Source organism: Triticum aestivum, chromosome 5D (genome assembly GCF_018294505.1).
Source record: "Triticum aestivum cultivar Chinese Spring chromosome 5D, IWGSC CS RefSeq v2.1, whole genome shotgun sequence".
NCBI classification, from domain to species: domain Eukaryota; kingdom Viridiplantae; phylum Streptophyta; class Magnoliopsida; order Poales; family Poaceae; genus Triticum; species Triticum aestivum.
This window is the reverse complement of record NC_057808.1, coordinates 443,644,396-443,669,306: the sequence shown is the minus strand read 5'-3', so window position 1 is coordinate 443,669,306 and position 24,911 is coordinate 443,644,396. Positions and strand designations below refer to the sequence as shown.

The following is a 24,911-nucleotide window of genomic DNA, read 5'->3' as shown; positions in this document are numbered from 1 at the left end:
CGTGAGACAATCATCGGCTGATCGGGCAGACAGATAACCAAACCGACCATGTGCGTTTTAAGTAAGTGGAGGGGCCGATTAGCAGGAAGGAGGGTGGTGAGTCGCTAGGTAGCTACAGATGGACGTACGTATGTGTTTGCGGCGGTTGATGCGGTGTAGGCGCCATCTCTTCTCCGTCCCAGGCCGCCTGCCTGCCTGCCTACGTACGTGTCTCGATCGACGATGGCTATTTAAACCACTTGTCTCCACGGCGTCCACGGCACCGAGCAGTCTTGGAGCCGCTCCGGTGGACCACTCCGTTGCCCCGCCGCGCATTCTTCAGGATCAGGTGATTGAGCTTAACTAATACAATCGAGTTTGCTTCTCTTTCTTCTGGCTCTGGGACTGGGACTGGGAGATTCATCTCCTACCTGCCGCGTTCCCTTCTTTCCTTCTTTTCTTCTCGGCCATGGCAATTTGATTACATCTGCAGGGCCAGGACGATGGGCTTCTTGTCGCTGCTCGCGGTGGCTTCCATGCCGATCGTCCAGGTCCTGCTCGTCGGCGTCATCGGAGCCTTCCTCGCATCAGGGTACAGCAACGTTCTCACCGCCAGCGCCCACAGGGACATGAACAAGGTGACCCAAGTTCAGCTACTATACCCTCTCTTTTTTCTTTTGGACAAAATTCAGCTACTACTATACTATACTGTTTGAGACGACCTTAGCTCACCATTTCTCACTCTCACAGGTTGTTTTCACTGTCTTCACCCCTGCTCTTATGTTCGCTAGCCTCGCCAAGACCGTCACCCTCTCCGACGTCATCTCTTGGTAAGTGGAATCATCAGTTTCCGGATCGGAGTTTCCAAGAGCCAAGAAATGTGCAGATATAATTACTACTTCCTCTCTCCCGGTTTATGAGGCCCATGCAATCGTCAATTTGGCCAACGAAATACGAATATATGCCACACAAAGCTAGATTCAACCACGACAATGATTATAGGGAGCAACATTTTGCTGACTGTCAACTTTGCACATGTTTTTGTCTGAAAAACACTTACTACAACGGAGTAACTTTCTACAGTATTACTCACTATGCATTGCAGGTGGTTCATGCCGTTACTACTCCGGAGTAACTTTCTACAGTATTAGAGCATCTCCAGCCGTTGGCCCCCCAGGCGGCGATTTTACGCGCCCCTGGGGGCGAGCCGGCGCTAAAATCGGCGCGGGGGCGAGCGGGTTTCCAGCCGCTCGCTCCAGGGTCGCCCCCTAGACGCGTTTATTTTTATTTTAAAAAAATTGAATTCAGGAAAGTTCGGCTAAAATTCGGCAAATTTGGTATTCATATTAAACATGTTCCGTGTTTTACATAAATTATTTTAAAAAAAGCAATCTAAGGGGCGAAGAAGCCGATCAGCGCGGCGTAGTCGCCGACGTCGCCGCCGTCGTCGTCGGCCTTCTCCTTCTTGATGGCGCGGCCGCCCGTGCTGGACCCCTGCCCGGCGGCTCCATGGCGGACAGGCGGTGGCGGTGCGTCGTCGTCGCTATCGTCGAGGACGACGACGCCTCCCTCGTCCCGACCACGGCGACGAGCTTCAAAACGCGCGAGGGCGGCGTACTGGCGCTCCCTCTCCGTCTGCAGCCAGTCGTCGCGCGCCCATTTGAGGGCCGCTTCGTCGTCGAGCGCCTCCTCCTTGGCGCCGCCAGCGAGCCCGGGCTCCGTCTTCACGATGGTGAGCCCTGGCTCCGTCTTCGGCTTGACGAGTCGGGGAGGAGCTGAGGACGAGGCGCGGCGGCCGCCTTCGTTGACGACGATGTCGGCCGAGCGGGGTCTCCGCTGCGGGCTCGGCCTTGACGCCGAACACCGCCGGAGAGCCGGAGCAGTGGGAAGAGGAGTGGCAGGAGGAACGGGATGAGGACGACGAGCCAGAGACAAACCTCCTTGGCATCCATTGCCCGGCGCCGCGGCGGGGCACCGGAGCGACGACCGGTCCTCGAGGGTATGTGAGCGGCGGGTTGTTGCCGCCCTCAAGGTGCGCGAGAACCTCGCGGAGCGTCCGGCCGGGGACGGACCACCACAGGTGTCGCCCCTCTCTGTTCCACCGGCCGCCCGCCACCACCGGTGCCCCGTTAGTGGAGGCGAGGCGTTGCTCCTGACGGCGCTGGAAGTACGCCGCCCACGCCTCGTGCTTGTCAGCGGCGTACTGCGGGGAGGCGCGCTGCTCCTCGATCAGCGACGACCGAACGCTGTCGACCTCGCCGGCGAAGTAATCGGGGCGCGCGACGACATCTGGCAGGGGGGGATGGGGACGCCTCCGGCGCTGAGCCTCCATCCTGTCGGCCCAGCGCGTATGTCTGGAGGCGCCGGAATGTTCGCCTCAAAAAGCAGGTGCACCTCCCACGTCTGCAGTGAGCGGCGGCCGAAGCCGTAGGCCGCCGCTCCGTCGCGGGGGAACCGCTCGCACATTGTCGTGGATGGGGCTGGGAGAGAGGAGAGGTTCGTCGGCGGCGAAGAGAGAGACGGAGAGGTTCGTCGGCGGCGGAGAGAGAGACAGAGAGCACGGTGTCTGTGGCCAATGGCGGGAGGGGGGGGGGGGCGACGCTTTTTATAGCCGCCGGGGAGGCGTGTGTACGCGGGGCGGGGAGTGAGGCGGCGCCGCGCCGCCCGTGAAGAGCCGCCGCGGGGAATCAATGCGGGCATCCTTGGCATTGACTCCCCGCGGGAAACCGAGGCGTTCGCAGGACGAGGAGGTGAGTGTCGCTGACTCGGCGGGCCCGCGGCTCTTTCGCGCCAAAACCATTTCGCCCGGCGCCCCCGATCGCCCCCCAGCGCGCCGGGTTCGGCCTGGATCCGCCGGCGCCGAATTCGGCCCGAGCCGGCGAAAATTGGGCGTCTGGGCCGATTTTTGTGCGCCGGCGCAAGAAAATCGCCTGGGAAGGGCGTGTTGAGGGCTCGGCTGGAGATGCTCTTGCTTGGATGCGACTGGGCCGATTTTATTTTTGTGCTCGCTATGCATTGCAGGTGGTTCATGCCGGTGAACATAGCAATCACATTCCTAGTGGGTAGCGCCCTTTCTTGGATAGCGTGCAAGATCCTGAAACCACCGCCGCATTTCCAAGACTTGATCACCGCCTTCTGCTCAACAGGTACACACAGTTTCAGACTTTTGAATTGCCACACACATCCTTTGTACGTACGAAGTAGTCACTATTTTAGTGACATAAAACGTCTTATATCTGTTTACAGATGTCAGAGGGAGTACTATTTAATTTGTTGATCCTAACAGTGTCGACCAAATATCGCAGGAAATCTCGGCAACCTGCTGTTGATCATCGTCCCGGCTGTCTGCGATGAAGATGGCAACCCGTTCGGGAACGATCGGAGCCAGTGCCGCTCGCGAGGGCTACCCTACTCTTCGCTGTCCATGGCTGTAAGCACAGCTTGCTTCTAGTACACTTACTGCTCTCTGACGGCAAGAGTTCAGACTTTGAATCTCACTCTGACCCTGTGTGCATGCAGCTTGGTGGCCTGTTCATATGGACGTACACCTACAGCCTGATGCACAAGTCAGGGACGCTGTACCACAAGATGCAGTCCAAGTGCGTCCAGCGCCCGGCTGACAGCGATGAGGAACATCTCGAGGGATTCAATGCCGGCGACGAGGAACGCAATGAGATGAACCAAATTGTAAGTGCTCATGATCGTCCATGTTGGTTGGCATCTTCAGAGGAACTGACCGAGGCAGAAATGCAGGAAGCTCCACTATTATCGGGCAAGAGCGACATCGCCGACAACAAAGGATTCTGCACGAACCTGGCGGAGGCCTTGCACCAGCTCGTCCAGGAGCTCATGACGCCGCCGACAATATCCGCGGTATGTCTCTCCCTAAAAAACTACAACATTTATCCTTTCAAGGGGAAAGGGGGTTTTGACTGAATATGGTGTCAACTGCATCCTGACAGATAATTGGATTCGTCGTTGGGCTAGTGCCATGGCTCAAGTCGCTGATCATCGGCGACGGCGCCCCTCTCAGAGTCATCCAGGATTCCCTCGATTTGATGGGGTACGAATCTTCATCCCTCTCTTTCTACCTGCAGATGATAATTTTTCCCGTATTCATTTCGAAAGATCTGAACTTACTCAGTGTTCATTCAGTCTCACTCCAATGACCAAGTACTTCCCTTTGCAGCAATGGCACTATTCCCTGCATCACCCTCATTCTGGGAGGAAACCTGATACAAGGTGGCAGTTCGTCCGCACAGTGTCGATCCCCGAAAACAATTCTCTGAACTCACCCTGAAAATTACTGTGCAGGGCTGCGGAAGTCGGTGCTGAAGCGCGCGGTGATCGTGGCGATCGTTTGCATCCGCTACGTGGCAATGCCAATGATGGGGATCGCCGTCGTCCGCGCGGCGCACGGGGTTGGGTTCCTTCCCCATGACCCTCTCTACCGGTACGTGCTGATGTTGCAGTTCGCACTGCCGCCCGCTATGAACATCGGTACCATGGCACAGCTGTTCGACGTGGCGCAGGAGGAATGCTCAGTGATCTACATGTGGACGTACCTCGTCGCCACCGTGGCGCTCACCACCTGGTCCACCGTCTTCATGTCCATTCTCTCCTGAAGCAGGCAACCATGAACATTTCAATTTTGTAAGGGGTCAGGGAGAATTCCCTTAGATTTCAGTTATAAAGTGTTCATTACAGAGCGTGTAATTGTAAGTAGATACGCCATTCTTTCTGTATACTAAAAATAATACTCCATTCTTCATCAAAAAACATACTTGCCGATTTTCAGCCTGTCCTGCTTTTGCAACAGACTGCACTACTGGATGGATCTCTGTGATGGAATGATCAAGAACTAATTCATTACATAATCGAAGGATATCAGAGTTTGCACAACACTTAATTTGAGCCATATTTTGCAAGACAGTTTTGCAAACAATACAGACTCTTTTAAATACACTTTCAGAGACCAAAGTAAGGGCTTGTGGTTACTTAATCCCCTGCCGACTTCTGAACTCGCTGAATTCTGGTTCTGCAGACTTCTGAATTCCAGTATAGTTCATGGATAGAAACATATTGTTTCAGTATGTAAAGAGCATAGACACTTATATCCCCTGGCTTTGCAGACTTCTAAATTTCAGTATACTTCAGGCTACTGTTTTTTGCGGGAGAGTCCACTGAAAGGGCATCATACCAGGCAACAACATTTGCACTACGAGCTACCAAAGGGATCAACTGTCTACATACCATGTAAGCGATAGTCATTGCAAAAGCTGGGGATATCCAAATCTCTTTTAAAATAAAATCTTGCACCTCTAGAGGCCCTATTATCCAGTTGTAGCCGCCTACGTTGTTTAACCACCCATTTATCATTGCGGGTACCATTGGCACCAAATTTCATTACCTTGAGCACCTTTGCGTTCAGAACAAAGAACTTGGCAAAGTTAACATCTGGTCTCTTGCCTTCATAGGTGTTCAATACTATTGCTCTGAGATGGAGTTCGAGGCATTCGATGGGATCGAGTGTGTTATATTCGCACACATTTTTCATATCCTTCCTAAAGCGTGACTGCAAAAGAACAAAATCGGTATTGGTGGCCACTTAGGTCGTGATAAAAGGAGTAATTTTGCTGCGTGTTAAAAAAAAATGATTCCTCATCGCTGGCACCTAGTTACATAAGGATTAGTTGTATTTGCATGCTGACTGAATTAATTAGGGGATTATTGAATAATGTAGCCCCCTAACTTCATTTTAACTTGAAAATCTCCTACGTGTAGTTTTGACTATCAGATTTTTCATTGCACAATTAGGGAGAAAATTACCCAACAATCTTTGTTGTGGAGGTTATTTTACCCAAAGTATACTAAATATTACGTCCAAACAAGACGTCCAAATATATTGTTGATCAAAGTTAAATTCCATGTGGCTAGATTTAACAACAAAGATTTTCACCTCGATGTATAGCTTCTCTAAGCAGGGAAAGCATCTAAGAAAACCAACAATCTCATCTAGATTGGGGCCGATAGATTCTAGAATCAAGACCTTCACTGCGCGTCCGGACGCAGTCAAGCTAATGGGGATAGTTTCCTGGAGAAAACCGATAAACACACATCAATAGATTGCGGGTAGAAAATGCCAAAATGCATGCAAGTTTTACCTGCATAATTGTTCCATTCACAGATTTATAATTGTTGATAGACAGGCAGCCCAACACCATCAATTTCGGCGCCGCAAGGACTCTGACTATCCTCAGGCCACCATGTACGATCAGTCTCTCAAGACAAGGTGCATCCTCAATGACAAGCTCCTGAAGCAGGGGCTCTTCAACGTTGAAGTAAGAAGCAGAGAAATCAATAGTCCCTAGAGTGGACGAGATGATCCGGACGGAGCTGAGCCCCTGGATATTATCAAGCTGAAGGCTCTCTAGCGCAGAGCAGCCAGCGAGCAGGCAGTGGAGGGTCGCATCCGGGATGGCGACACAAGAGAGCTCGAGCTGCTTCAGCCGAGGGAGACGAAGTGCCGGGGTAGCTTTAATATCTTGAAAATCACAGCCGCACAGTCTGACGACGCGCAGTGTAGGCGCGAAACGGAGCACCTCAAGGCCGTGGAGGGCGGGGGAGCGGAACCAGCCGTCCAACCACTACTAGGAAAAGGCCTGCTAATGGCGCATCAGTTTTGCCTACTAATGACGCACTACTGGTGCGCCATTAGTATTTAATTCTAATGGCGCATCCCTGGTGCGCCATTAGTATCTGATATACTAATGGTGCATCACGCAGCGTGTCATTGGTATAGCCCACCGTGCGCCATTAGTATGCCTCCCAGGGGCCATATCTACCCATGTGCCTTAGCATACTAATGGCGTACTGGGGGTGATGCGCCATTAGTGTCATTTCTGCAGTGCGCCATTAGTGTGCTGAGTGGTGCGCCATTAGTATGAATATTAGGGATTTTTCTGATTTTTGCACAGTTTACAAAACATATTACTGCACATAATATAAAGAGCACAACATATGAACAACAGATTTATCGAATACAATAAAAGATTAGCTCCGAATACAATTCATCATATTAGTCTCCGAATTTCAAATACCGAACAAAGTTATAACATTACAAGTCTCGAAACCGCGGGTAGCGAGTTTGTCGAAAGTAATACTAATCCTAACAAGTCCTACTAATCATCATCATACACTTCTACTCGTTATTAATAACAAGTCATACGATCATCATCCTGATAGTCATCGAACCAACCCTACTTAATTGTTTTTAGCACATGATCATCAGTATTAGGCAGGACCTAAATACCCTATTTAAGGTAAAATAGCATAAAATAATATAGACCCTGACTCTCCATTATGAAGAATGGAGATCATCCTGTCTCCAATTCTTGCGCGGCGCTTCCTTTTGCTTCCAAGAACCTCCTTACGACTGTCCATACATTTTTTCCATTCTCTGATTAGCATGTCTCCACTTCTTCTAGAAATCCGGTATGGATAGTTGAGATTCGTAGGATGACCTGGATATATGTTCAAAACATGAAGGCTGCCATTCTGATACATCAAATGAGGCACACAATCCTCTGTGATTCTCTGTTGAAAAACATAGTAATAACTTCATAGTTAGCAATGATGTACTAGTTTTAGAAGTATGGAAAAGATGCACGGATGTCGTAATAGTAAAAAAATCTTACCAGGGTATCTCCATGGTAGTTACCGTAGTTCAACACGTGCACTAGTGGCACGTATTGACCATAATGTTGAGGAGTTTGATTGTAGATATTGTAATTTGGCAAAACGATATTGACCATAACAGGTGCGCCACTAGCAGGCCTTCGGTCATCGTGCGGACCATGATCGCCTGCGGGGTAGAGCAAAACGATATTTTAGAACCAAGAAAAAATTTGGCATGACTTTGCCTAAAAATAGGACCAAAAAGAATGCATAGTGCCAAAATTCTCGCCGAAACGGAAATGAATCAACATTCTGGCAAAATATTGGCAACTATCGCATTTCAAATACCGGTACCTGCAAACACAAACATATATGCAACACCACAAACATATGCAACACCACAAACATACATAGATCTAGCTAGGCCATAAAAAGTGCATGTGCACGTTGTTGGAGGGAGAAAAAGTAGATCTACAACATAAAAAAAGCTTTCCCCTTAGTTACCTATCAAAAAAAAGGTAATTTAACCACTTAATTTGGATGAATGTATGATGCAAATGAGGTGAGGAGGAGGAGGCACCCGAGACAAGCTTGGAGGAGGAGGTGGAGAGAATGAAGTGGGAAAAGTGAGTGTGTAGGTGGCTGTCCAAAATATCTAGCTGGTCCCAGGTTAGTAATGGCGCACCACCAAAAAAATGCGCCATTAGTAACTCTGCTTACTAATGGCGCACCAGCTGGTGGTGCGCCATTAGTAGTTTTGCAAAAAAAAACAAAAAATGATAGTAGTAGCGCACGGGGTGACTGGTGCGCCATTACTATTTTTGGAAAAAATAAAAGAAAAAAATTTGTTAGTAGTGGCGCACCATGGTTGTGGTGCGCCATTAGTGTGATAGACACTAATGGCGCACCGCCCCACGATGCGCCATTAGTATTTTTGGAAAAAAGAAAAAAAATTGTTAGTAGTGGCGCACCATAGTTGTGGTGCGCCATTAGTGTCTATCACACTAATGGCGCACCAGCACACGGTGCGCCACTGCTATATAGTAGTGGCGCGCCGCATGTCTGGTGCGCTATTAGTGTGCATATTGTCTATAACCCTTTTCCTAGTAGTGAACTTGGCGCAAAGGCCACGGCTGAACCAGACGTGGTGGGTCAGCCTGGACCACACGAGCAAGTTTTGCGGCCCGCTCGTGGCCCGTTCAGGACCGGACCATGCGGTCCAGGCCCGGTAGAAAAACATGATGGTCCGGGCCCAGAAATACAGACCGTGAAAAGTTCGGTCTGGTCCGGTCTTTAACCGGGCCGACCGAGCGGACCGATGGTGCAAGGCCCATGAAAAGGCCATCTGGCTAGACAGAGCAAGCGACCCCCCTCCCCTCGTTCCATTCCCCCTCCTCCTGGGTCGATTCCCTTCTCGTTCTCCTCATAGCGCCTCCTCCTCTCCAATCCCTAACCCTAACCCTAAGGCAACGGCGCCGTCACCCGCGGCCTATCCCCTTCACCGACAGCGCCATCTCGTCCGAGTCCGAGCTGGAGGAGCACGTGTACGTCGGGGACGCAGCAAGGCCAGCACGCCATCGGTCCCGCCTTCCCTGGTTCCTCGCCGAGCGCCACGAAGAGGAAGAGGTAATGTTTGAACAAGAAACTTTTGTCCCACTAAGAGTTTCTGAATTTTCTGAAGATGAATCTACCGAACTGAGATGATTCAGTGCTAGAGACTTAGATAGGAGATCTGGAGATGTAGTGTTTGAACAAGAAACTTTTGTCCCACTAAGAGTTTTTGAATTTTCTAAACTAATGTAAGAGTTTCAGGAGATGTAGTGTTTCAACAGCAAACTTTAGTCAGGAGATGTTGTGTTTCAACAAGGTTTTCTATGCTATAATAATTAAATAGTGTGCAGGATATTTCTGTGCATTATACATTGTGCATGACATATTAGAGACCAGCGGTAGATTCACCAAAGAAGAACAACTAGGAAAGCTCCGCTGATACACTAGTAATTTGAGAGGCAACATCACTGTACAAACACATACGAACATGAATTTTCAGATGGCGTTTGCTACTATGGTGACTGACAGTGAATCGTATGGTTACGGTTGATGGCAATGGCATGCCTGAATGCATTCTAGCAAGTGCAAGAGAATGCCAGTATATGCATATGTAGTGTTTCAACAGCAAACTTTAGGCAGGAGATTATACTGACAACTGACAATAGTTTCTGAAAAAATGCTTGATTGCGCACTATTGCTAGATGACCATATGCTTGTTTGCACTAGTACTAGATGATTTAACATGTTTGGTCAGGAGATGTAGTTCTAGAGAGTAGACAGTATGTGCCGAACAAGGTTTTCTATGCTACAACAAGAAGAAGATGAATTATTTGCACTTGATGGTTGATGTACTGACTGTGGATATTATGTGCTGTTTTTTTGTAGAGAATGGTGAAGGAGAAGGGGAATGAGAAGGGAAAGGGTGCTGGTAAGGAGAATGGGAAGGCGAATGGTGCTGGTAAGGAGAATGGGAAGGCGAAGGGTGCTGGTAAGGAGAATGGGAAGGCGAATGGGAAGGCAAAGGCAAAGGAAAAGAGTTTGAATTACCTAATTAGGCAAGATTCGTCGCTGCCTCTGCCGGTTCCGAGGAAGAAGAGCAAACCTAAGGTGCAGATTAGGAAGGAGAAAGACTTTCCCAATGCCCCAATGGGAGAGTTGATTTGTAGCTTAAAAAAACACCCTCCACCTCCTCCGCGTCTCCCTGACCGCACCGGTGCCGGCGTGCGTGCCGCGGAAGCCGCTGCCTCCGGCTCCGCAACCGGCTCCGAGCTGCCTCATGCATCTACTATTGTATGATTGCTTTACTTGATGCTTGATGTAGCCATATTTCCATATAACCATATAGTTGTTGTTTTCCTTATTTGTGCGCTCATGTGTGTTAGGTGGTAGAGGACGAGGAGAAGGAGGAGGACGACGAGGACGAGGAGAAGGAGGAGGACGACGAGGACGAGGACATGGATGAGGACAAGGACAAGGAATATGAGGAGCAGAATCTGTTTGTGGTTCCTCCATTGCAAGCGGGTGCTGATATGTCGGATGATGATACATCAGATGGGTATAAGGAATCAGCTGATGAACTAGAAGGTCACACTATGTCCCAGGAATCACTTGTGCATGTTGTCTCTAGTGAGGAGGAGGCAAGAGAAAGGAAAAGGAAAAAGAACAAGAGGCCAAGAGCCAATGCTCATGTTAGGATGTCATCCGATGTTTGGGCCCATTTTCACAAGGTCAGGGAGCCAGATGAGAAGACTGGAGAGATTGTGTTGAAGGCTGTTTGTAATTATTGTAACGACAAGAAGTATGCGTATAAGCAAGGTGTTAGCACCTCATCTATTGGAAGGTATCATTTAAAATGTAAGTGTTACAAGTCCAAGATGGCTAGGGATGCCATCCAAACAACTCTTGAATTGCGCAGAATCAATAGTACAGCAAGTGGTCCAACAATGCACCCCTCTATTGAGTACGACCAAGGAATCGTCAAGGAGCTTATTGCTAAGATGATATGTGTGCATGAGTATTCATTTAGAATGGTTGAACATGAGTGGTTCAACATTCTAATGAAGTGCATGAATCCAAATTATAAACCCATTGGAAGGAAGGCAATACGAGCCGAGTGCATGATTGCTGTTTTTACTCCAATGGTTGTTGTTTTTTACTCATATGGTTGCTGTTTTTACTCCAATGGTTGCTGTTTTTTACTCATATGCTTGTTGTTTTTACTCGTATGCTTTCTAATTCACTCCAATGCTATCATCTTTGATCCTAGGTACAAGATGGGTTACATAGAGTGGGCCTTTGGAGAACTATATGGAGAAGGAAGTACGAGGTTTAGGACTGAGATCAAAATCGTGGAGAAAGAGTTGGCGGCCTTGTATGACAAATATGTTGCTCAAGCGAGCTGGAAATGGAGAAAGTTCATCTTCCTCTGCAAACATTCCTAGTATCCCGGTTCAAGCTGGGTACGAGTCCTTCTTATCGTCTCGTTCAACAAGAATATCAAAGAGTGAGTTGAGGAACTACTTAGAGGATGAGGTTGCCCCTCGCAACAAGGCTCTTGATCTTCTTGGTTGGTGGAAAGACAATGCTCCTAGGTACCCAATTATGGCCAAGATAGCCAGGAGGTTCCTTACTATCCCGGCTACCTCCGTGTCTTCGGAATCTACCTTCAGCACGACCGGAAGGATTTTAGGTATGTCAACTCGTACTATTGAACTTTGGATATAAACTTGTCAACTTCTCATCCTCCGAGGACATCGTCAGGGAGGCGGCTGATGAGATCGAGGCTCGCACCATCGCAACCGCTGACATCCCTGCTCGCCGGAGATGTCCGCTCGTCCCGCCACCGCTTCTTGGATAGGGAAGCCGCCACATCGTTCATGGCCGCCGCCGCCCAAAAAATCGGGCAATTAGGTTGGAACCTTCTGTGCACCCCCGAGCGATCTATTTAACGAGTTTGGAACATGTGCGATTTACGCAGGTATAAACATAGGGAAAAGCCTGTGTTCATCCGACGGATCTTTCTGCGCGCGTTAATCACCTTCATGGCCGTCGATCTGTCTTTAATCAGACGCCTCTTTCCATAGCCCAGATTTGCAACTGAGGTGTTGTTGCAATCTTTCCCACCGCAACAACTAGTTTGTTGCAAGATCTAGAATCCCCGCAGCAGTGACTGAGAGACACACTTCACCAGATGCGTCGGTGCCGCCGCCAGTGAGCAAGCTGATCTCCTGTTCACTTGCCTTGGTCATCGGCCTTCCTCTTGTTGGATCCCTTGGATCGGAGTAGGCTAGATCATCCGGTGAACCTACCTTCTCCTTTGGCTGACAAGCTCGAGCCGGTGCCGGCCGTGGCGAAGTAGTGGCCGGTGAAGGCAGAGAGTGGATGGCGGCGGTGGAGCTTCCCGTGAGCACCGCGCTAACCCTAGATCGGTAGGGAGTGAGGTGGGTTTGTGGCAGCGATTAACCTCGTTACTCATGTCCCGGCCCCCACCTCTATTTATATAGTGCGGGTCATAGGGGCCCACCAACCATGGAACGTGGCAAATCACATGATAGTCTTGCAAGACAGTTCTGCAAACAATACAAACTCTTTTACATAAACTTTCAGAGACCAAAGTAAGAGGCTGCCCTCCCCTTCTACCGGCTGAGGCAGGAGCTTGTGCTTACTTAATCCCCTGTCGACTTCTGAACTCTGGTTCTGCGGACTTCTGAATTCCAGTATACTTCAGAGATAGAAACAATTTATTTCAGTATGGAAAGAGCATAGACACATATATCCCCTGGCTCTGAAAACTTCTAAATTTCAGCATACTTCAGGCTACTGTTTTTTTGCAAGAGACTCCACTGAAAGGGCGTCATACCAGATAACAACATTTGCACTACGAGCTACCAAAGGGATCAACTGTCCACATACCATGAAAGTGATAGTGATCGCAAAAGCTGGGGATATCAAAATCTCTTTTAAAATAAAATCTTGCACCTCTGGAAGCACTGATATCCAGTTGTAGCCGCCTGCGCTGATTAGCCACCCATTTATCATTGCAGGTACCACTGGCGCCAAATTTCATTACCTTGAGCACCTTTGTGTTCAGAACAAAGAACTTGGCAAGGTTAACATCTGCTCTCTTGCCTTCATAGGTGTTCAATACTATTGCTCTGAGATGGAGTTCGAGGCATTCGATGGGATCGAGTGTGCTATATTGGCATAGATTTTTCATATCCTTCCTATGGCGTGACTGCAAAAGAACAAAATAGATACTGGTGGCCACTTAGGTCGCGATAAAAGGAGTAATCTTACTGTGGGCATGGAAATAATGATTCCACATAGTTGGCACCTAGTCACATAAGAATTAGTTGTATTTGCATGATGATTGAATTAATTGGGGATTACTGAACAATGTAGTCCCCTTACTTCATTTTAACTTTAAAATCTCCTACGTGTAGTTTTAACCACCAGATTTTTCATTGTACAATAATAAGGGGGAAATTACCCAACAATCTTTACTATGGAGGCTAATTTTACAAAAAGTGTACTAAATAGTACGTACAAACTAAACTTCTAGAGATATATAATTGATCAAAGTTAAAATACCATGTAACTAGATTTAACAACAAAGATTTTCACCTGATGTATAGTTTCTCCACGCAGGGAAAGCATCTAAGGAAGCCAACAACTGCATCCAGATTGGGACCGATAGATTCTAGAACCAAAACCTTCACTGTGCGTCCCGACGCGGTCAAGCTAGTGGGGAGAATTTCCTGGAAAAAACAGATACACACACATCAATAGATTGCAAGTAGAAAATACCGAAATGCATGCAAGTTTTTTACCCGCACAATTGTTCCATTCACAGTTTTGAAATTTTCGCTAGACAAGCAGCCCAACACCATCAATTTCGGCGCCGCAAGGACTCTGACTATCCTCGGGCCACCAGATGGACCAAGTGTGATCAATCTCTCAAGGCAAGGTGCATCCTCAATGACAAGCTCCTGAAGAAGGGACTCTTCACCGTTGGAGTAAGAACCAGCGACACCAATACTCAGTAGAGTGGACGAGATGATCCGGACGGAGCTGGGCCCCTGGATTTTATCAAGCTGAAGGCTCCCTAGCGCAGTGCAGGCAGCGAGCAGGCAGTGGAGGGTCGCCTCCGAGATAGCGACACCACAGAGCTTGAGCTCCTTCAGCCGAGGGAGATGAAGTGCGGGGGGTAACTTTAATCTCGTGGAAATCACAACCGCACAGTCTGACCACGCGCAGCGTGGGCATGAAGCGGAACACGGACGGCGGCAGCGTCCACCACGAATTGTCGCCCAAGTAGAAATCAAGCTCCTCGAGGCCATCAAGGACGGGGGACCAGAACCAGCCGTCGAACTTGGCGCAGAGGTCACGGCTGAGGCGGATGCCGTGGTGGTCACCGAAGGAGAGGCGGCGAGCGGGGCCGTTGTGCGCGGCGAGGATCTTGGAGACGATGACGGCGATGCGCTCGCTCAGCTGGCGGTAAACAGGTTTGTAGTCGACGTCGCGGTTGAACGAGGCGGTGCGCCAGATATGGCCGACGAGGTAGTCGACCGCGAGGTTAAGCGGGGCGGAGCGCCAGAGGTAGCGCCACCGAGAAGAGAGTGCGGTTGTCCGCGCGGCGTCCTTGGTGGGCAAGAGAGAGATGATGGTGCCGAGGATCTCGTCAGGGAGGCTGCTGATGAGGTCGAGGACGAGGCTCGCACCATCGCCGCCGCTGACGTCCCTGCTCGCCGGAGATTGCGGATCGTCCCGCCTCCGCTTCTTGGATAGGGAAGCAGCCACATCGTTCATGGACGCCGCCGCCCAAAAAATCCGAGAATTAGGTTGGAACCTTCTGTGCACCCCCGAGCGATCCATTTAAACGAGTTTGGAATATGTACGATTTACACAGGTATACATATCACGAAAAATCTCTTTTTATAATAAGAAAGAAAAATAAAGAAAACTCTAGGGCTCATCCGGCTGATAACTCTTCGTGCATCGACCACCTCCGTGGCCTTGGATCTGAGTTGATCGAATGGTCCACAGCAACCCATACACGTAGTCCAGTTTTTTTTTTTTTTTGACAGCAATACGCGTAGTCCAGTTTGCAACATGGCCCTTATTGCAAGCCTTTCAAGCGCAACACTGCTTGTGCTGCATAGCGACTACTGATGCTCAGGCCTCCTTTCTCGTGTTCCACGTGTCCTGTGGACCCTACACACCTCCCTTGTTTCTGATTTAGAAACGTTCTCATCGCATCGTTTTCAACCGAATCGATTCCCTTTCTACTTGGCTCCTTGCATAGCACCCACATTCATGTGCCCTCCAGCGAGTTGCTACTCCCTACAAAGCCCCTATCTCCCTCTTCCATTCGAGACCCTCCTACTCCACCACATTGTTTCGCAACACCCCCCCCCCCCCCACACACACACACACAATCGAATGCATCGGCCTCGGCCACCTCCCCCGTCCCATACACACAGCCACCGCCCTAGCCCTCGCATGCTGCGACCACGGGGCCACCACACGCACCATCACCTTGATAGCAGTGCTCCGGGCGTCGCCCTGGATCCAACTCCCCATGTTGTTTTCCTTTTGATCCGAGGCAAGAGCATGGCCCCTGCGTTCGCACCTGCCACCAGCCGCCTGGCTCATCTCTTGCATGTGTTCCCGTGCAAGGGTGACGATTTCGCTGGAGGGTCAGCTCGCCATGCCTGTTGCGAAGGCGTCGGGTGCACTACTTTTTTTAGACATGTTGCAAGGCCCAACACCACCATGATTGCTTGTTGCAATGGGTAGCATCATCAGTGTTGCACGTCGCTACAATCAGTGGTGCTAGATTGCAACACGCAGAGTGTTGCATACCACGAAGCACTCCGACTGCAACATCACCACTATTGCGGGTCGCCGCTGTGAGGGACGAACAACTCGCTTGCAATGTCGCCGGTGTCCCTAGCGAGGACAGATTGGCAGTGCCGCAAGCTCTCCGGGGGTGCAACGTCGTTGGTGTTGCGACCGCAACACACAATGGTGTTGCACAACGGCGGTGACGTACAAATCCCAAGCGCAACATAATCCATGTTGCAAACATTGTCATTTGGATCCGAATGAGCCAACATGGCCCTTGTTGCTATCCTCGTCAGCTAGATCGGACGGCTATCCTGAAGTGGATCCAACGACTAGCAACCCGACCGATCGTTTCGAAAGTTCAGCCAACCGACGCGTAGCATTGTCTAAAAAATAACCTCGCAACCGCTTCTGCGGTCTGGGGCATGCTAGGCCCGTGCCAAGGCAACCACTCCTCCTGGTACGACGTCTCCTGTCACCACAACAGCAGCGTGCAGGGCCTGCCGCTGGAGCGCATCGGCCTGGCCGGGGGAGCGCCCTCGCTGGCCTCCGCGTCATCAGTCTACCCTAAAACACGCTCACCGGACCCTTCCCCAATGTGTCGCTGCAGCCGCTGGAGTTGTGCCTTAGCACCCCGGCTCAGGGAACCAAAGGCTCTATGAATCGGGCAGGAGGAGTGCTCGGTGATCTTCCTGTGGACATACCTCGATGCCGCCGTGGCGCTCACCGGCCACCTGGTCCACCGTCTTCATGTCCATCCTCTCCTCCTGACTCAGATTTATTCCTCAAGCCTCGGTGCCCTGATTCATTCCACTCCACGGTTGCGTTTTGTATGGGATGATCGCCAAGAACTCCCGCCGCGTTCCAGGCATAGATTTCATCTGCAGAGAGTTCATTATTCATTGTAAGTACAGTAGTAGACATGCCATTCTTTCTCTACACATACTAGTCCAATTTCAGCATGTCCTGTTTTTTTTCTTTTAGACTGCACTAGTGGATCGATTTGTGTGGAATGACCAGGCACTGATTCATTATATAATCTCGGATTTTGCGCAAAACTTTGGCCAGGAAACACTGAAATGTATCATAGGACATTACATGCTAGGCTGATATCCCCAGGTTTTGCAAGACAGTTTTACAAACAATACAAACTCCTTTGCATACACTTTGAAAGGCCAAAGTAAGAGGCCAGTCCACTGCACAAGAACCTGCTACTCCCCTGGTTCTGCAGACTTTCTGAATTCCAATATAACAATTACCAGTTACCAAGATAGAGATAACAAAAAACATACATTACTTCATTATGGTAACAAAAAGATGTACGGTAACAAAAAGTTAGTATTAGGTAAGAGTGTGTGGGTACCGATTCACACCATTTTTCCGTATGTATTCCAGTTCATTTTTAGGACTCCACTACCATTTTTGCAAGAAACTGCACTAGTGGCGGATTTCCGATTACGGTAAAGCACTGTCACTTGTCTAAGCCAAATAGCCAATAACCAACAAAAACCTAAGCTAAAATTCCCAGGTTTCCCCAACACTTTGTCCAACTAAAATTCCCAGGTTTCTCGTCACAGTTACCAGATACACCAAATTTCATTACCTTGAGAACCCTTGCATGCAAAACAAAGAACCTGGCAAAGCTAACCTCACGTCAATGACAACTAAAACACCCCAACACTTTGTCCAACTAAAACATGCGGGCAAGACACGCTGAAATGTCTCCAGTAAATGCACGGTAAGCTAACATTCCCAGGTTTTGCATAGCAGTCTAGCAAACAATTGTAGCAACTCTTTTACCTGCCCTTTCAGAGACCAAAGTAAGATGCCCGCCAATCTGCCGTTTTCTTCTTAGAATTCCTTTTCAGGAACAAAGACTACATAGCATAAATGTGTATATGCACATCAGGGTGGGTATATCAAAAATTAAACAAACAAAAAATTCGGGTGGTGAACCACAGAAAATTGGCACATGATCTTTCTGCATACTACATACTAGACCATCTCCAGCCTGCCCAGTTTTTTGTTTTTCAAGCAGCCAAGCACTAATTCATTATCAAAGCTAATAATAACCCCAGATTTTGGACACCACCACGGCAAACTAGAACATGGGGGGGAATGCTGAAATTTCCAGTACATGATGATAAGATGATCTTCCCAGGTTTTGCCTAACAGTTTGATAAACCAAGAGGTAGCTTTTACATGCACTTCCAAAGACTCTAGAATTATAATGTTTCGAATAGAATAGGCGACAAAGATAAACAGCGTATCTCTTGAAAGGGCATCAAGCTGGTTAACAGCATTTACACAATGAGCTATCGAAGGGATCAGGCATCCACATATCATGGATGTGCTTGCTATCGTAAAAACTGGACTCAACACGATCTCTTTCGAAATAAAACTGCGTGTCTGTAGAAGCTCTGTTATCCAGGTGTAGCTGCTCGCACTGATTAGCCATCCATTTCTCGTCACAGTTACCAGATACACCAAATTTCATTACCTTGAGAACCCTTGCATGCAAAACAAAGAACCTGGCAAAGCTAACCTCACGTCTCTTGCCTTGATAGCCGTTCAGTACTATTTCTCTGAGATGCAAATCAAGACAGTCGATAGGATCGATGAGTTTACCATTTTGCCGAACATTCATATGGCATGACTGCAAAAGAGAACGAAGTATAGTGGACACTTGTGCCAGAATAATTTCTTCATAAAATAGCTGGCATATCTAATCACATCACGATTAGTTGCAGGATATGTGGATTCAGTTTAAACAATGTAGTCCCTCCGAGCACCTCTCTTTAACTTAAAAAAAAAAGCATGCCTTTTGATTTCAAAGTCCTAGATGCGGATTTAACCACTAGATTGTTATCGTAAAATTCTTGGGAAATTTAGCAAAAATAGAAACCTTTACCGACAGTACTAAATAATAGTATCTCCATAGTCCAAACTAGGCATCGAGAGAGATGTATGATTGAGCAAAATTAAAACAGCTTTGAATAACTTCATATTTACAATTCATTTTGCTGGAGTTGCTAACATTCTAACAAGAAAAGTTTTCACCTGGATGTACAGCTTCTCCAGACAGGGAAAGCATCTAAGACATCGGACAATTGCATCCAGATTGGGGCCGACGGATTCCAGAACCAAAATCTTCACTGTATGCACCGACCCGGTGAACGGGATGGGGATCATACCCTGGATCGATACACATGACACCACATCAAGACACCAAACTTACTAAAATGGGAATCAAGCAGAAGACGACTTATTATACCTTAGTAGCAAAAATTCCTGGCAACGAACATTTGATTATATTGCCAAACAGGTAGCCCAACACTGTCAGTTTTGGCGCTGCGTTCATCTTGATTTGGCTTGGACCCAGTGGACCAACTTGCATCAATCTTGGCAAGGTGCATCCTCGACGACAAGCTCCTGAAGCGCTGGTTGTGCTTCCAAGTAGTAGGACTCCATAAAAGGCCGAACTAGAGAGACACTGATACTCCGGAGAGTGGGCGAGACGATCTGGACGCTGCTGAAGCCGTGGATCCTGCTAAGCTCAAGGGCCTCAAGCACAATGCAGCCGGCGAGCAGCCGGTGGAGGGCCTCCTCCGAGATGCAGACATCATAGAGCTTGAGCCGCTTCAGCACGGGGAAGGCGGCATTAATGTGGGGGCAGATCGCAGCCGCCGATGCTGGCGGCGCGCAGCCTGGGAGCGAAGCGGAGCGCGGATGGCGGCAGGGGCAGCGGGCGCAGCGGCAGCAGGCCCGGCGGATTGCCGTTGCCGTAGAACTGGAGCTCCTCGAGGCCATCGAGGACGGGGGATCGGAACCAGCCGTCGAATTTGGCGTAGCGGTTGCGGCCGAGGCGTATGGTTTCGAGGGTGAGGCGGCGGATGGGGCCGCGGTGCGCGGCGAGGATCTCGGAGACGGCGGTGGTGCGGTTGCGCTCTTGCCCGGCGAGGTCGTCGTCGACGGCGAGGTCGAGCGGGGTGGACCGCCAGGTGTCGCGCCACCGGGAGGAGAGAATGGCTGTCCGCGCGGCGCCCTTGGTGCTGGGGAGGCGGGAGAGCATGACGCCCCGGAGATCGACGGGGAGCTCGCTGATGAGGTCGAGGCCCGCATCCTCGCTGCCATCCATGCTCGCCGGCGGCTCTTGAGGTTCCGGCTCGTCCCGCCTCCGCTTCTCGGATGCAGAAGCCGCCCCCGTCCCCGTCGCCGGAGGCTCTTCCCGCCTCCGCTTGTCGGATGCGACCGCCGCCGCATCGTCCATGGCCGTCGCCGGAAAAGAAATAGCAAAAGATTTGTGTTGACTGTTGACTGGTAGCAGTAGCCTCGAGCTAAACTCACTGTGGTCTCTTGACTTTTTTTTTCATAGTATACCTGTCTCGTTCATATCATAAAAAACAAAGTACAAGTCACGTAAAGAGGCAAAACTGAAAAGATAGCAAAATATTTCTGAGCTTGACACCAACGCATGTCACCTGTCTCCGGCACCACCATAGCAGCCACCTAAGAAAAGAATGATGAATCACCTCCTCACCCGAGCTCGACGCGGCTCCATCACGGATATGCAGCTTTGCGGACCTCCAAGGTGACTCATCAAAAGTGAAGCCCTTGCCGCTGAACAAATCAGACCGAGGCAACACCCCAGACATAACATCAAACTCCGGATCTGGCACCCCACCACGACTACTGGTCTCTTGACTTGGTGAGCAGCAACTCCCGTTCACACCCACTAGTATGTACACAAGTGGCTTTATGTACATACTTGTAGAAGTTTACGATGAATTCAACTCCGTTGACGGCCCTAGTGAACTCTCTGGTTCCATGTAGTACGAATTAAAAGAAGCACTTATACCTCATATACAAGATTTTTGTTGTTGCATCAGTCACATTTGTTCTGAACCACTAGATCGTCATCCAACTGTTGTTAGATAAAACGAGAATAAAATGAAACACGAGAGCACACAGATTTTTACGTCGAAACCCTTGCAAGAAAAAATCACGGACGCACGAAGGCGCAATCACTATGATGGAGGAGTATTACAAGCACGAGACGACAGACCGTCTTTAGATGCGACTACATGAGGTATATATGAGGGCAATACATAAGAGTCCTTGGAGGACAAGTAAACGAGTTGTACTCGTACGCGTCGGTACCAACTCAAAGGTCCACACTGTTTGTACTATGTCTAGTCCAATGCGGTAGAATTTGGATCACAATTTAACAATCTCCATCTTGAGCCAAATTCCCTCCAGTAGTCGAAAAAGTAAATAACTCCATTCAAATCAGCATAAACACCTTGTGCGTCAAAGTTCATAGGACTAAAGAGAAATACCAACTACGCCTGAGCAAAATTCAAACTTATTGGTAGGAACTGACTTTGTTATCATATCAGCAGGATTATCATGAGTACTTATCTTGCATACTTTCAAATCGCCTTTAGCGATAACATCTCGAATATAGTGAAATCTGACATCAATGTGCTTTGTTCTCTCATGATACATTGGATTCTTTGTAAGACATATGGCACTTTGACTGTCAGAAAATATGGTAGGGCAAGATGAATCTCCACAAAGCTCAGTGTACAAACCTCTCAACCAGATAGCTTCTTTGCATGCCTCAGAAATAGCCATATATTCAGCATCAGTAGTGGAACAAGCCACAATAGACTGCAAAGTTGCTTTCCAACTCACAACACAACCACCAATGGGTGAAAACATAACCTGTGAGTGATCTTCTCTTATCCAAATCACCAGCAAAATCAGAATAAAAAACCAACAAGTCCATTTCCAGTCTTCGCAGATTATAAATAAGCATTAGAAGTAACTCGCAGGTATCTGAAAATCCACTAAACTGCTTTCCAATGCTCTTTTCCAGGATTAGCCATGTATCTACTGACAACACTCAATGCATATGATAAATCCGGACGAAAACAAACCATGGCATACATAAGTGAACCAACTGCACTCGAATAAGGAACTCTAAAAATGTACTCAATATTTGCATCTGACTTAGGACATAAAGCTGATGATAATTTGAAGTGTGCAGCCTAATGGAGTACTTACTGGCTTGGCATTATGCATATTAAAATGACAAAGAACTTTATCAATATATCCCTTCTGACTTAGATACACTTTTCCAGACGGTCTATCCCTGGATATTTCCATGCCAAGTATTTTCATTGTTGGACCCAAATCCTTCATCTCAAATTCATTACTCAATTGCTTCTTTAGTTCATTAATCTCTGACATACTCTTTGAGCAATTAGCATATCATCAACATAAAGGAGCAAATAAATAGCCGAACCACCGACAGTTTTCAAATAAACACAACTATCATAATTAGACCTTTTGAAACCTTGAGAGAGCATAAAGGTGTCAAATCTCTTATACCACTGTCTAGGGGATTGCTTCAAGCCATCAAGAGATTTCTTTAACTTACAGACAAGCTTTTATTTTCCTGGAATAACAAAACCTTCAGGTTATTCCATATAAATATCCTCTTCTAATTCTCCATGTAAAAATGCAGTTTTAACATATAATTGTTTAAGTTCAAAATCATGCATGGCAACAATACTGAGTAAAGTACGAATAGAGCTACGCTTCACAACAGGAGAAAATACTTCATTATAGTCAATACCTCGAATCTAGCTATAACCTTTAGCAACTAACCTTGCTTTATATTTTGTCTCATCATTAGGAGAAACACCTTATTTCCTCTTGAAAATCCACTTGCAACGAGTAGGTTTCTTCTCTCTAGATAATTTTACTAAATCCCAAGCGCCATTCTTTTCAAGTGATTCCATCTCATCATGCATAGCGGCCATCCAATTATTACTATCACCAGAAATAATAGCCTCGGAATATGAAGAAGGCCCATCATTACCTTCAATTTCTTTTGCAATAGATAATGCAAAAGAAACGATATTGCACTCTTCAATTAACCTGTCAGGTTTATTAATACCACATCTAACTTGCAATAATTTTAAATTGCTTAGAATAGAATTCCATACAATTATCAGTGCGAAGTATCTTTACCTTCTTTTTAGTCTGCCTTTCAATCATAATCTTCCACTCCTTACATGCTGAGAATGCTTCGTATTTATGCTTCAAGAAATAAGGCCAAACTTTTCTCGAATAATCATCAATAATAGTCAGCATGTAACTAGCACGACCTAGTGACTTTCCGCGAGATGGTCCCCATAAATCAGAATGAACATAATCAAGAATACCTTCAGTTTGTATGAACCGAGGTGTTGAACTTCACCCTCTTGTGCTTGCCGAAGATACAATGCTCACAAAATTTCAATTTGTCAGTTTCATATCCCTCAAGAAGACCTCTCTTATTTAACTCTTCTAAACCAAGTTCACTCATATGTCCAAGAAGCTATGCCAAAGGTTAGCAACATCACAATCAGAATTCTTTGAAATAACTGAAGTAGCGTTACCTGAAACGGTAGAACCTCGAAGGTAATAAAGACCATTGGTCGAACTTAAATCACCTTTCATCACAATAAAAGAACCTTTGGTGACCTTCCAAACACTATCTCCACCTGAATACTTGTACCCCTTTACATCAAGGGCACTAACAGAAATAAGATTTCTCTTCATCTTCGGAATATATCGAACATCTGTCAAAGTTCTGATTGTGCCATCATGTCGCTTGAAGCTACTCGGTATTTTCCCAAAGAGGAAGGGATGATGCAGCACAGCGGCGGTAGGTATTTCCCTTAGATATGAAACCAAGGTTATCGAACCAGTAGGAGAACCAAGCAACACAACATAAACATCCCCTGCACACAAATAACAACACCTCGAACCCCGACGTGTTAAAGGGGTTGTCAATCCCTTTCGGGTAATGGCGTCAGAAACGGTGCGTGGACGGGATAAAATTGTAATAGATTGAATAAATAGATCACAAATAAAATAAAGTGCAGCAAAGTATTTTTGTATTTTTGGTTTAATTTTTTTTAGAAAAGGAGGATGACCCCCGGCCCCTACATCTGGGAGATGCATGCGGCCACTTTATTGATTATTCTCGAGGACCTTACAAAGTATTACAACAATATGCCTGAATCCGCCATCTTAGCAACATATGCCACTACTCCTATCCATATGATGAAGGGATGCTAGCTGGGCCAAATACCCAGACCACTCACCTAAACCTATCATCAAAAGCCGGAAGCCTCAGCCGAGCCACATACCGGGTCTGGGGCACAAACCGGTCTGACGCACTCACATGTGTCATCGCCGCCATCTTCCACAGGTCCGTCTTCAAAGCAGATATTGAGGCTTCTACCTTGTCGGGCCACTCAGCCATCGACGCCACCATGACGCCAGACAGCCACCTCCTCCTGCGCGAGTCCATCTACACGCATCAGGCGCCGAGTCTCCGCTGCGCCACGCCACCGAGATCCGCCGTCTTTGATGCGGAGGAGGAAACACCGCTTCACCTCTGGGCGCATCGCCGGCCACCTGCCGCGATGTCGTGCAAGTCCAGCTCCGGGAAAGCACGCAGGGAATCATGATCTTCAAGACGACGCCCTCAGGAGGGGAAGCGACGTATCATGCCATCGTCTGGTCCTGCACCGAAGAAAGTGACCCGAGAACGGAGGAGGTCGGAGAGCTCCACAACGCCCCCAGGAGGAGAGCGACATCCGCAGACACCGCGCCGTCGGCTTTCGCCCAGAGCAACCCTACCTCCGCACCCTCACGCTGCCCGACGAGGACGGGGGAACCCCAGCGCCGCCAGCATGCGAACCCACTGGCCCAAGCACCTCTTGCGCGGCGGTGGCGCCATCACCACGCATGACCACCAACCTCACCGCCGGCCGAAGCTTACGGGCTAGATCGGC

The 24,911-nt window shown here is 48.3% G+C and overlaps 3 protein-coding genes across 6 annotated transcripts; 2 read left to right on the top strand and 1 right to left on the bottom strand.

Moving 5' to 3' along the window:
• The first annotated feature begins 274 nt into the window (after nt 1-274).
• On the top strand, nt 275-4,740 carry LOC123125407 (protein PIN-LIKES 7-like). Of its 2 annotated transcripts, XM_044545905.1 has the most exons (10): nt 275-328; nt 473-617; nt 730-809; nt 3,001-3,125; nt 3,285-3,409; nt 3,499-3,666; nt 3,733-3,852; nt 3,942-4,042; nt 4,169-4,221; nt 4,294-4,740. In XM_044545905.1, the coding sequence occupies exons 2-10, from the start codon at nt 483-485 to the stop codon at nt 4,602-4,604; spliced, it is 1,218 nt and encodes a 405-aa protein (XP_044401840.1). In that variant the 5' UTR covers nt 275-328; nt 473-482; the 3' UTR covers nt 4,605-4,740. The 2 variants fall into 2 exon arrangements, with proteins under 2 accessions (XP_044401840.1, XP_044401839.1); XM_044545904.1 differs by having other exon boundaries at nt 3,499-3,852.
• Nucleotides 4,741-9,048: 4,308 nt separating this feature from the next.
• LOC123120867 (uncharacterized) lies at nt 9,049-11,648 on the top strand. The gene is made up of 3 exons (XM_044540846.1): nt 9,049-9,282; nt 10,093-10,497; nt 10,590-11,648. Exons 2-3 carry the CDS (start codon nt 10,096-10,098, stop codon nt 11,646-11,648), a joined length of 1,461 nt encoding a protein of 486 aa, XP_044396781.1. The 5' UTR covers nt 9,049-9,282; nt 10,093-10,095.
• Nucleotides 11,649-12,413: 765 nt separating this feature from the next.
• LOC123122547 (F-box/LRR-repeat protein At3g59190) lies at nt 12,414-20,430 on the bottom strand. Of its 3 annotated transcripts, none has more exons than XR_006460261.1 (5): nt 19,328-19,653; nt 17,854-19,248; nt 16,758-16,934; nt 13,831-13,964; nt 12,418-13,441 (listed from the first exon to the last, which is right to left on the bottom strand). XR_006460261.1 is itself a non-coding variant. In XM_044542748.1 (5 exons), exon 1 carries the CDS (start codon nt 20,321-20,323, stop codon nt 19,715-19,717), a length of 609 nt encoding a protein of 202 aa, XP_044398683.1. In that variant the 5' UTR covers nt 20,324-20,430; the 3' UTR covers nt 12,422-13,441; nt 13,831-13,964; nt 16,758-16,934; nt 19,114-19,248; nt 19,328-19,714. The 3 variants fall into 3 exon arrangements, 2 of the variants coding, with proteins under 2 accessions (XP_044398682.1, XP_044398683.1); XM_044542748.1 differs by having other exon boundaries at nt 12,422-13,441; nt 19,114-19,248; nt 19,328-20,430; XM_044542747.1 differs by lacking the exons at nt 16,758-16,934; nt 17,854-19,248; nt 19,328-19,653 and adding an exon at nt 14,037-15,576 and having other exon boundaries at nt 12,414-13,441.
• Nucleotides 20,431-24,911: the final 4,481 nt, after the last annotated feature.